At 33.7% G+C, this 13,537-nt stretch overlaps 1 protein-coding gene across 1 annotated transcript; it reads left to right on the top strand.

Annotated features, from left to right (window-relative positions):
* Positions 1-1,561: 1,561 nt before the first annotated feature.
* On the top strand, positions 1,562-2,382 carry LOC125497762 (uncharacterized). Its single transcript, XM_048645439.1, has 3 exons — positions 1,562-1,748; positions 2,022-2,131; positions 2,236-2,382. The coding sequence occupies exons 1-3, from the start codon at positions 1,562-1,564 to the stop codon at positions 2,380-2,382; spliced, it is 444 nt and encodes a 147-aa protein (XP_048501396.1).
* Positions 2,383-13,537: the final 11,155 nt, after the last annotated feature.

Here is a 13,537-nt window from a genome sequence, read left to right as displayed (position 1 = left end):
CGTTTTCATACAATCTCATATCAATAAATTATCATTACTTAATCAATTTGAAGCACATGACAACTTTGTCTCATTAACAAATTAAATCAAACAAAAATGCCAACGAAATTAAACTAGCTAGTTACCTCTTAACACCAACGACGAGCAATGAAGAGAAAAGAGATACTTGGAACTTTATTTGCCTTCCTTAGCCTCTTCTTCCTACAATTGACAAAACCCACATTGCACATTAATCATTTACATCAATTAAGAAAAACAAAAGTAACTTAAAAACAAGATTAATTCATACTTGGTGACGTGGTGGTAGCAATGTGGCGTGGTGGAGGAGCTCCACACTACTACATTAAAAGGCAAAGGCAACACACCAAATTCGTTGCAATAGGGCTAAAAGTCGTTGCAATAGGCTTACTGCAACGGTTTTGTACCGTTGCATTTGTTGGCGTTGCAATAGGCCTAATGCACCGACTTTTAGCCCTATTGCAACGGGTAAACATGTCGTTGCCTTAGGTCAACTATCTTTTGCAACGGCTATGTTAGTGGTTAATTGTGAAACATTCTTGGCTAGTGCAACCCCCACGAACTAAGCTATTGCAACAAATTTAAGCTAGTGCAACGAAATTTTCTTTTTCATTTTTGTGGGGATATTGCAACGACTATTACTGTAACCTACCGAAAACCTATAATAGTACAGCCCTGGATATATATATTAGTAACGATGCAACAAATGCAAAAATACTCTTCAAATGCCAAAAATAATTGTCATACTTATATTATAATTTCCAAAACTAATTAAATTTAGAGTATACATGACAAATCCTGATTAACGAAAATTAATGTATTTAATCAAACCGAACAAATAAATATTTGTTTTAGTACCACAAATACTTCTAATAAGTACATATAGATCATTTTCCTTCAAACCACCAAGTACCGCATCACTATAATATAATATAGCTATTTAAATCTGGCCGATAGTATGTATAGTGAGACGTCTACGTTTGATCTCCGGCCTCCAGTTGGTTCATTATTCACCTAAAAATTCAAACATTATAATAGTTAGTAAACGTACACCATCAACAACACAAAAAAAAGGCTAATACAAATATTTTTATCTACTTATCTACTAGTAATATTTTTCTTCTATAGATATAAATCCTATGGCAAACATATACAACTAATACAAGATACAACACATGTCATGTAACTGGTAACATACCATTATTAGTAGTTGATAATTTTAACGTAATAACATTTACGAGCAAATAAGATTCCTCACTCACGTCACACCTTTCAACTAATAATATATGGAGCATAAGCAAAAATTGATCACCCTTCAAATATTTTATTTTATGGTCAGAAAGAGAAGTCATTATCCAATGCATACACTATCATCAGCAAAAGTAGACCAGAAAATAAACAACAAAAATGCTGCTTTCATGCAACCTAAGCTTCAGCTCTATAAAAACCAACGAGAACATTCATCATTTTGCATCCAACATCATCAACTTATATAATTCTCTCTTATTTACTTCCTCATAATCTTGAGCAGTATATTATCATAATGGGTGTCTCCACATTCACCATCATCGACGAAACGAGAGCTATTGCACCAGCACGTCTGTTTAAGGCCCTGTGCATTGGCAACCACAATCTTTTCTCCAAAGTGGTACCACATATCATTAAAAGCATACACGTTGAAGGAGATGTCTATGTTGTTGGAAGAATCAAACAGTTTAATTTTGCGGAAGGTAATTGATCTAATACTTTTTACACTAATACTTATAATGTTGATATGTTGAACTTGACTTATTTTTACTAGTTTCTCATAAATTTATTCATACTTGATATATTATTATTATTTAGAGGTAGCTTCAGTTTTAGTGGGGTACATTATCTGATTCATGAGAATCTAATGTTGCTATAAGACTGGAGAAAACACTAGAATTGTGAATAGAAGGTCTTGAGATCCTCGAGCCTTCCTCAATTAACGTTGTCATGGTATTCTTGTGCTTGACTTCGAGTTCATGGAAATTACAAGTTGCCTAAACATGCTGATAACAATGACTTGTTGAAGGCTCTCTGTGAAGAAGTCGCATGGCACGTTGAGGAGGATGGTACAGTCTGTAGGATGGTCTGAAAGCTGAAAGTTATTAGCTTTCTTGGATTATTTCTATGTGTTTGATTTTTAAGTGATTCACTAATGATTTTTTTACACTATTTTTTATTCTGTTTTAGGTTGCTGTAGTAGAGAACTTAGGGTTGAAAAGTGAGCTTAGGACTCAAATCTCAAGTGGTGGTGATGTTGCAGTTTCTGAAGATCAATCTAATTTGTGTAACAAAAATGATGGATGCTTTCAAGATTCTTTCATCACCTCCTATTAGACTTAAGTTGATAACTGCACATATTATATTAATACCTCGTTAATACCACCACCATTATGGCCACAAGTTTTATATCATTATATTCTCACTTATTTCCTTTATTCATTGGTCCCAAGCCTAGTTTTCAGATAGACAATGATTCCCATAAACCTCAAAACCTCACAAGCTACTGAATTCCTTAGTAGTAATGTTCATTAACAGATTTCAGTCTTCTAATAGATGTATTAACTAAACTTCAGCCACCTACTTATCCTGACAGTAGAGAAGTAGAAATGAGAAACCTCTTTTTTTGAGTTAACACGAAAAAAACAAATATTGATGAATCCAACTATATACTTTTGGTTGCATCCCTTTTTTCTGAATCCAACTCAGAAAAGTATTTCCACATCACCACTGACCACATCCAACAAATTAATTTCTAGTTGCATCCCATTTTGATGAATCTACCCCTAAGGTTAGCACCTAAACACAAAGCTATAATTTTTTTTTATTAAGAAGAGCAGAAAATGTCACATCCACCCCAGCAAATTTAAAACAAGGGCCAAGTGGCTTACATCACAGCTTTAGGAGTACTTTTAGGTCACATTTGTGACACTACGTCTGTTATATTAAGGATACTACAAGATCACGATATTTGATACAAAATTCCTTTCTATTTCAAGGGGGGTACTTTTCAAATCAATCCCCTGATACAAGGTAACAGTTAAATTGAAAAAATATACTTTTCATCAGACTTAATCATTATAGTTTCAGCCCACAAGAATTTGAAGCCATAAGAAATCAAGCATATATTTTACCTCAACTTTTTGTAGAGTGTCTATCTCCAAGGTGAAATTTGTTGTACCAAAAATGGACAATGTACAGAAATCCTCACTATTTAAAAACTAGCCAGAATATATATCTTAAACTAGGTTTTTAGTTTTCATGGTAAATAATCAAACAAAAATGATGTTATGAAGATACCTTAATACAACTAGAAGCGAAGAAATACTTGCACAAGGGAGCACCCAGTTGACTAGCTTGCTAGATGGGACGGATATAGTTGGCAAATCTACCTGTCATAAAATAGACAATAGCTATTATAGTGCATCAAGTTTGGCAATTCATTATTACTTGTTAACCATAGAATGTCAAACAACTTCAGTAATGCAAACATTAAGAGCGCAGAAATGAACCTACATATGAAGGTAAAGTAACTTAGCTTGAATTTATGATATTTTCAGAGTTTAGAGGCATAGCAGTATCCAATTACATAGCATAGACAACTAGTAAAGTTAGATGTATAGTTACTTCAACATCTAGTTCTCGATTCAATTCAAATAAACTATGCTTTGAGTATGGCAATTATGAAAAACAATGTGTTTGCTTATTCATAAAACATCTTAAATTGGAGTTTAAACATAGAAACACAGACCTTTATGCACACAACATAATGCACACAATAACAGCTCAATATCAGTTTTGGCAAGCTTTAATAAGCAACAGGTAGTGCACTTAGCATCAAGAATATATTTTGATGTTTCAACCTTTCGAATTATAAGCAACAAGTAGTCCACTTAGCATAAAAAATAACAGGATAACAATATTAGTTCTTCAATTTTCACAAAGTTTCAACCTTTCAAATTATTAGAGTTATAAATTTCTACATTTAGACTAATATCAAAAGTCGGATAAAAGGAAAAACCTCACATCTAACTTTTAAGTGATTCCATGTACAGCAAGGTCGGTAAAACAAGGTAATTTATAAGTTCAATTTTTCCAATTTTATTTTATTAATGAAATTCTATCAACACTTGTAATTGATTTTAGTTTAGCAAATTTTTTTCTATTGATATCAACTACATAATACTTTTACACATGAATACTAAAGAATTAATGAAATAAAGAGTGCAACTACATACAAGAATTGAGGAGAAGTGAAAGTGATATGATACAAACAAAGGAATCTGAATCCTCGCCTATGCTATGCATAATTCGAAATCCCCATGACTATAAAATTGAAAAAGTCACCGACACTAACACTCCCAAAATAATTGAAAATGAAGTACATACCTTTTGGAACTCCGAATTTCGCCTCTTTGTTTGGTTTTCTTGAATTTCGTCTCTTTACTTGAGTTTTCTTGAATAATTTCACCTACTTGCTGTGCTAAAGACTTGAATTTTGCATATATTTATGAAATTTGGAAGAATTATGGAAGAATCTTGGATGAAATCTCGTGAATTCTTACTTTACCTCTTTGTATGTAATCATGCGCACAGTTGCAAAATATGGGGGTTGGATTTTCTTTTGGCTGTGTTTCAACTCAATTCGATCAGTTGCTTGTGTTAATGGGTTAATGGGTTTTTGTTCCTTGTTTCACGAAATATTAGCGGGTAGAAAGATAGGTTTTCTTTTAAAATGTTTTGAAATTTCCTGATAAAAATAGAGGGAATTGATTAATTAGAATAATTATGCCAATTAATTAATGACGTTGCCATAAATAACATCTACTGCAACGACCCTATTTATAATTTCATCTAATGCAACGACAATCACGAAACCGTTGCCATAGATATACCTAATGCGACGGTCATCGTAAAGTCGTTGCAATAGCTCAATCCGTGAACCTACATTGAAAAGGACCGTTGCAATAGATGATCCTACTGCAACGGTATAAAACACAGTCGTCGCAATAGCTAATTTTAGCCATTGCTTTTGATTAAAAATGTAGTAGTGCCACTACACCCTAAACCACTCAAATGGTGGAGAACAGAAGATAAGAGAAGAGAAGAGAAGAGAAGAAAAGAGAAGAGAAGAGAAGGGTAATGGTGACGGGTGGTGCGCAAGGTGGTGGTGCGCAATGTGGTGGTTGGTGCGCAATGTGGTGGTGCGCAAATGTGGTGGTGCACAAATAACCCACTCAAATTAATTGGTGGTGGGCAGCAGTGGTGGGCAACAATGTGGTGGTGGTGGAGCAAAGTGGTGAGCAGCAGTAGTTGTGGTGCACTGGAATTAGGGTTCGCGCACTGTGGTGGTGGAGGAGTAATGGGTTGGTTTTTCGCTCGTGAAATTTCTCTAAGGGAGGGAAAAATTACTAAGCTTTGGTATACTACTGTACATGCGCGCATTATTCAGTACAAAAATAAAAAAAAAGAGAAGAAAACGTAGGGCTGCACTTTTTTTTGGAAAAGTGCAGCCCTACTGTTACAGAAGGGCTGCGCTTTTATTTATAAGCGCAACCCTACTGTCTAGAAGGGCTGCATAATGAAAAAAGCGCAGCCCTTCCAGCGCAACCCTTCCTTTTTTTTCCCCTAGTGTCTAAAGAATCTGCTCACCAAAATGGATCATCACAAGATCAATAAGGCAAAGCCCTGATCAACATACACAAGCAAAGCACGTAATCAGCAAAGCTGAGTACTACATAATAATACATAACATTCCTAACATAATACTAATAAATAATAAGCAGGGTTAATTAGTAATATAACAATCTAACATTCTGTAGATAAATTTTACTGAACTCAACTCTAACCATCCTTTTACTACTTTAATGCAATAGTTATTGGACCGAGTTATCTAACCAAACATGCTTGCACACAACTCCTTTTTATCTTAGGAACACAGACATATATAATCAAACATTCAACTGAACTCCTTTTTATCTTAGGATTAAATAAGTGATCACACAACTTATAATCCAAGATTAATTCCTTTTTATTCCAATCTTTCTTATTTGTTGTACCTAGCCAACAACCAACTTACCTTTTAAAGGCATAAATTATCAACTTACCAAATAAAGCCAACAGTCCTCATAAAGTAGTGAATATAATAATATAAGGGAATACATGATTCAACATGATCCAACTCATTAAATATATTAATTCCCCCATGTGAATTAATAACTAAAGTTCTCAATCAACATGCTTTCATAGATATTCCATACAAATATGATATTCAACTCATAATCAGATCTCATAATCAACATGCTTGCACACAGGCATAAAACATGTAAAATCCAATCATAATAGAAATCACATATGAACTTACAAAGTTCCTATACATGATACTACAATATTTCCTTCCTAAAATCATGATACTACATCACATAACACATAGGCATATACGTACCTTGTGTAAACAAATTGGTAGGCCACCTTTAATCACCTTAAAAATCGCATACTGAAGAATCTCCGCCTAAAACAACCAATATAATTCAAAGTCAATGCTCCAAATAAAATCCAGCAACTTTAAAATACTTTAAATCTCCTTTAAAAATATTTAAAAGTTGTTTTTTACCATTAAAACTTCAATTACTTATTTTTCCTAGCATAGTACTACTATACTAGTCATTAAAATCCATATAACTCCATTATTAACAACCTTTCTAAAATTCCAGCAACTTATAAATTATTTACTCTCTTTAAACATGCTTAAATTCATAAATTAAATCAATTTCATAGTTTATAATATGCTATTATGATTTTCCAATCTTTAACACCCTGAAAATTCATGCTTTGATAATTAAAAAATCAATCTAAATATAATAATCAAATTTGAAAATTTATTCTTTCAATACAGTATTTAGATAATCATAGATTCATCATTAAAACAGTAATTTAAAGTTATTAATCATAATTACTACTAAAATAAAACATAAAAACATAATCTTTAATCAAAACTTGAGGAGGAAGAAAAGAATTAAACCAACGAAATGAAGGAAACAATTGAGGAAGGGATGCCAATCACACAACAAAAGCACCGGCAGCAAGGCGGAAGTGATGGTGATGATTGTGGTGGTGTGGGATGCCTCTTGGCAAAGAAGAAAGTGTTTCTTGACGAAGAAGAAAGAAAATTAGAAGTAAGCAAAAAGAAAACGAAAACCGTGAAGGAGAGGGAAGGAATATGCACCGGCTCTTGTGAAGTGTGAGGAGGAGAGAGAAAATTTGTGTGGTAAAATTTATTGGGTTTAAGATATTTATATGTAGGCTTTTCCTTTTGAGCCTAGGAAAAGGAAATTGGGTTTGAATAGAGTTTTATGATGAACATGATTGATGATTTAGAACTCCTAACATCAATATAAATCCTTTTCCTAAACCACTTAGAATTTAGGTTCCTTAAGCCCATTTAAACTTCTTTTCCAAATCCAATTAGTTTTTCAAACATTTTTCAAAGCATGTCTTAACAAAAATATTTTAACTTTCTTAAATCCTTAAAATAATTTCTTTGACTTTCAAAATGGTCAACATTCTTTAAATAAAGAAATCATTTTTAACTAAATTATGTTTAAATATAAATATATAAATACTAAAATATATTTATAAAATCCATAAAATTACGGGAGATTACAGTCCACCCCTCTTAAAAGAAGTTTTGTCCCGAAACTTAACACAAAAATCACACATTTTCAAAACTTTGAAACTCATCTTTCATTTGAGAAATATTATGCCACACATGTGCACACTTTTACCAACTTAAAACAATTGTGTTTCTCATGAACACATTTTCTTATGCGGAGAATCTATTTATTTTGCACCAATATGTGCAAATCGCCAAAATAAGTATAAAAATGCATAAAAATCTCATAAAAATAGGCAAAAAGCGCGAAATTCTATCGCATTCTATCCCCCTTAAAGAAAATGAGTTACACCCTCGTAACTCACCTCAAGGAACAAGTCCGAATATTTCATCTTCATTTCATCTTCGGCTTCCCACGTTGCCTCTTCAGACTCATGGTTAGATCAAAGTACTTTCACAATATGGACATCCTTATTGCGTGTACTATGCACTTAAGAATCTTGACAGGTCTTTCCTCGAATGTGAGGCTACTATCAATCTGAATTTGCTCAGGCTCTAGGACATGACGCTCATCAGGGATATATCGCCTGAGTTAGGAAATGTGGAGTACATCATGCATCTTCTCAAACTCCATTGGCAATGCCAACCTCTACTTTTCCAATTCGCTTCAAAATCTCATACGGGCCTACATATTTAGCATTTAACTTACCCTTTTTCCCTAATCTCATGAATCCTTTAGTGGGTGATACTTTCAAGAATACTTTATCACCTATTGCAAACTCATCCTCGCGCCGTTTTAAGTCGGCGTAACTCTTCTGCCTATCTTGAGCAGCTTGAATTCTAGCCTGAATCAACTTGACATTCCTGACGGTTTCCTCAATAAATTATATCCCCAAGAGTACATTTTCACTAAAATCAATCCAACAAATGAGACTTCTACACTTTCGTCCATATAGTGCCTCAAAAGGTGCCATCTTAATGCTCGCGTGATAGCTATTGTTGTACGAAAATTCAATCAGGTCTTATTAGTCCTCCCAACTACCTTGAAAATCAATAGCATACGCTCTCAACAGATCCTCTATGGTTTGGTTAGTCCTCTTAGTCTGACCATCAGTCGCAGGGTGAATGGTTGTACTCATCTTCAATGTTGTCCCAAGATTTAATTAGACCTTTTCCCAAAATTTTAAAAGAAACCTCGAATCTCGATAAAAAATGATATCCCTTGGAACCCCATGTAATCTCACCACATGCCTAATGTACGTCTTTGCAAGTTGCTTCTTTTTCCATGTCTCCTTAATGGGTATAAACACGACGGATTTTGTCAATCTATCCATAATAACCCAAATAGTATCATTACCACTCCTCGTTCTAGGCAAAGCAGCCATAAAGTCCATAGAAATAGAATCCCACTTCCATCCAGGAACCTCTAAGGATTGAACCTTCCCCATGGGTCTCTTACAATCTATCTTCACCTTCTGACAGGTTAGGCACTTAGACACATATTCAGCTACCTCTCGCTTCATTTTTGGCCACCAATAGATACCCTTAAGGTCTTTATACATGTAACAACCCGCACTTCCGAGCTACTAGCTAATTACCCTTAACAATCATAAACTTCAATTTATCATTGATTAACCTTGATCACACAATCACCTGCAGCAAAATATAATTCAAAAATACACTTCCAGTTCTTTTATCGCCACGATACATCAGCCAACAATAGTATATACAACTTCAAAGTCTAAACCAATTAAATCTCTCAATAGATAAAATCATACATCATAAGAATATTTTTCAACAATGTTGATTTCCATCTTGGGTTGAGCTGGACACCTCTCCTACCATAACTAACGATCATCAATCCATTCTGGAGCGCGCTTGCCTGTACAATTTCTAACAATGAACTCTGCCCCCACCAGTTAAGGTTCCAAGAACAAAATCAGATAAACTGAGTACACACTGTCCAACCAGACAATCTTTTAAGTGGCTTAAAACGTATTTACAGATTTAAGTTTATCTTACGAAACAATTAAAATCAAGATAGAGTGAAGTCAAAGAATTATATAACAAATATTTGAACACAATTTATAATGTTACTTCTATAGAACTAATAAGATCTTCCGAAGTCAACTCTAACATACTTTACGTCAATAAAGATCTCCGACTTCGGTGGTTCATACACAAAAACATTTAATCCATATGTATATCGTAGTTAACTCCTTCATAAATTCCTAACAAGTTTCTTGGTAAATCATTTCCATAATCGGCGCATGAATTCCATAACTTGGGTGAGTAAAACATCATTTCAGAAATTAAAGTTTGAAATAACTTTCCACAAAACCACTCGAATATTCAAATACATATTCTATTTTCTTTCATAAATCATTACACTGGGGAAGAGAACACGAATAGTGTTGCCTTCCAGGCGAATTCTCTAAGCTTTTTTCAAGGGACGTCTCCCTCTCCCATTTTGTACTGCTTGCAAGACTTTTAGGTCATGACTCCACATAACGGAGCAATACCCGCTCCAGAGCAATACCCGCTCCAGAGCAATACCCGCTCTAACACATAATGAGCAATACTCGCTCTACGAATGTTGTTCATCACTGCTTTAGCAGCTCCTTCCCCTCATAAAATCAGAATCATAATTTCATATTTTCGAAATTCTGATTCATAAATCTCAAATTCTCATAACAGAATCACTTTCGGGTATTAAATATACCCAAATTAAATTGCTTGCATAATATAATCGAGTTTCTAGTAACTTGGTATAAATCAGCCTTTTATAAAAATTCTTAGGCTAAATCCCTTTCAAATACAGACTTTAAAGAAACTATGCTTCAATCCCATAAAAGATTCTCCAAAACAAAACATTGCTTACCAAAAGATCATAACTCCAAATTAGAGTTTCTATTCTATATAAACTTTATATCTAAGACACAAATGCTCTTTACGAAGAATAACCTGTCCATTTAATCCTATTTAGCAATCCAACAAACTCACAACCATCTCCAATATATATTTCCTATCTTACAAAATCCATTTTCAAGGATTCAGAATTCTCCAAGACTACCTCTGAATAATGTGATATATCATTTAGTCTGAAGTTCTCTTCCTCCCCAAAACACATTCAGAAAACTTACTTATAACTTTACAGATGCATACTAAATCTAATATCCCAAATGATTTATTGCTTGCTCTAATAGTATCATAAATTCCAGCGTATAACCAAAGTTTCTTTAAGAGAATATCTAAAGGTGCTTCTAAATAATATAATTTAATTATAATATGGACTTCTTCCCCTCGCAAACACATAACACGGTATTTAGTTTATGAACTTAGAAACTCTTATTCCCCGAAGCCGAAGGATAAAATCCTCAAAATTTATATCGGAAAACTCCTTCCTTTTGAAGACTCATATTATAGTCATAATGAGTCACAACACAAGCATCTATCTATAATTTACATACCCAATATAAATTCATAATTTGTCTAGTGGATAAATCGATTATACTTGATAAATATGTCTGAACATTCCCACTTATAAACTCATTTATATACAACCATAATTTGCAATAAAAACTTCATTATACAAATCACCCAACATCACATTTAATACTTTTGGGTCTCATAAACAAGTAAGTTTAGTACAACGAATGGTAGTACTTAGATAGTGTAAGTTCAGATCAGGTTGTTCAAATTCATAATTCATAAACTTATCATACTTGCAGTAGAAGGTTTAATATAGTAACACCAACTTTGAACAATACACTAATTGCTGATCAAATACTCCATTATAAATACAATCAGCTTATGAAACATCTCAAATAACTGTAGCTTAAAGCTTCCAGAAACAACATTATAAATTAACGATGAAAATCAATGTTTTTCAGAGAACTCTCATGATCATACAAAAATACCAATTTCCAAATCAAAAGTGGATGGACAATGTGTACCTCTATGCGTCTTCAAATAGCACTCTTCTCCAAAATTATCTTCGAGAATCCAATATCCATATCCAAATTATATTCAAGTTCCACAATCATTCACCTCATAGGAACAATAAAAATTAGTATCCATCTTTAGAACAATTCATATTGACAATCTTAACTTGATTATATATTTCTAAACTCTTTATGAACTAACTATTATAACTCTTATATACACACCCTTATTCTAATCTAACTCAATCATCAATCTCACTTGCTAACTGTAATTAACTTTATTCCTCTTAACAAATAAGCAAATTCACTTCTCCATCCCACAATTTAGTTTAACGTAAGGGGATTTACCAACAAGATCAAGTTCTACACCTACCTAGTTACTTAAACCAAATCAACAACTGATTCCATACTTTAACTTAACATAGAAGTGAAATTCAGATTATAGAATTCGAAAAAATGAGTTTCAATCTAATAATTGAGCAAAAATTTTAATCTTTAATATCAACAACCCAAATTATACCAATTTAAATCCCATAATCTGATTTTTCAAATCAATAACAAATTCAACTATACTTATGAAAATCAGAACTATTATTAACATATAGCTTAGATTGAACTTGATGAAATAAGATTCACAACTTAACCCAGAATTTATACCTTGCTAAAGAGATCAGAATTTGGAGAACTCAACAACAATAACAACGTACAGCAGCAGCGACGGCAACAATTAGAGCCACCAAAATCAATACAGGGGAGAGAGAAAATTCGCCAGCATCATTAACGAAACAGGTGATGCAATGACGCCGGCAGCTCGCCGGCGAGGAACACCGAAAACAGTAGCAGCACCAAAGAAACGAAGCTGAGGAGGGAGAAGAACACATGACCCCAACAATGGTGAAGAGAAGATAAAACAAAACAGCAACACCGACGGTTTGCGTCGGCAGCGAAATAAGAACAGTAGCGCGGCAGCACCAGTGGTGGCAGCATCGTTAAATCGAAGAAATGAGTTTCAAAGAGAGAGAAACAAAGATGACACCTTATGGTAAGGTCCGAGATTGAGAGAAAATGGAAGAATAGTGAAAAATAGATGTTGAGTGAAGAAGGAGTTGAGGTTTTAATTTTTGTCAAAGAAGACACAATAACTTGACAAGTAGACACATTGGTGTCTACTCCTTGATAAGCCACGAAGACAAGAAAATAAATGAGAGATTTGCTTTTATATATTTTTTTCTTTTCTTTTCTTTTTAAGCTTAAAATCATTTACTAAATACCTCAATTTGATAAAATCCACACCATCATAATTGTATTTAAAATAATAATTCTTAGTAATCTCTGTTTGATATAAAGCTTAGTTAAACTAATAAACACAATTACTTAATTTAAAACATGCTTAAAAATACGGCTGTTACAATACAACTTGTCACTCCTATGGTGCACAAAATATGGATTGTCATGCCCCTCATCCATAAGTCGTCTCTTAAGGTCATTACATTTTTGTGGTACACACCACCTTCCCTTAAACCTATACCTTCCATTATCATGGATCTTAAAGTCGGCTTCCTTACCTTGCTTCATTTTCTCCTTAATCTTATCTAGGTGCTCCTCCCCAACTTGACCCTCTTTGATCTCGTCGAAAACTGACAACCCCAAAGATAAAGCGCTCAGTCTTGCCTCACTTTCCATAGGATTTCAAAATTTCTAAGCTCAGCCTTTGCATATCTCGACACAACTCTTTAGGGACTATCAAGGCACTCACGCTATGAATCGACTTTCTACTCAAGGCATCGGTAACCACATTTGCTTTTCCCTCATGATACTAGATGTCTAGGTCATAATCCTTAATTAACTCCAACCATCTTCTTTGCCTCCTATTCACGTCGTTTTGGGTGAAAATGTACTTCAATCTCTTATAGTCGTTATATCTTACAAGTTACTC

The sequence above is a fragment of the Beta vulgaris genome, chromosome 5, assembly GCF_026745355.1.
Source record: "Beta vulgaris subsp. vulgaris cultivar EL10 chromosome 5, EL10.2, whole genome shotgun sequence".
Taxonomy (NCBI): Eukaryota; Viridiplantae; Streptophyta; class Magnoliopsida; order Caryophyllales; family Amaranthaceae; genus Beta; species Beta vulgaris.
This window is presented reverse-complemented; position numbering and strand designations above follow the sequence as displayed.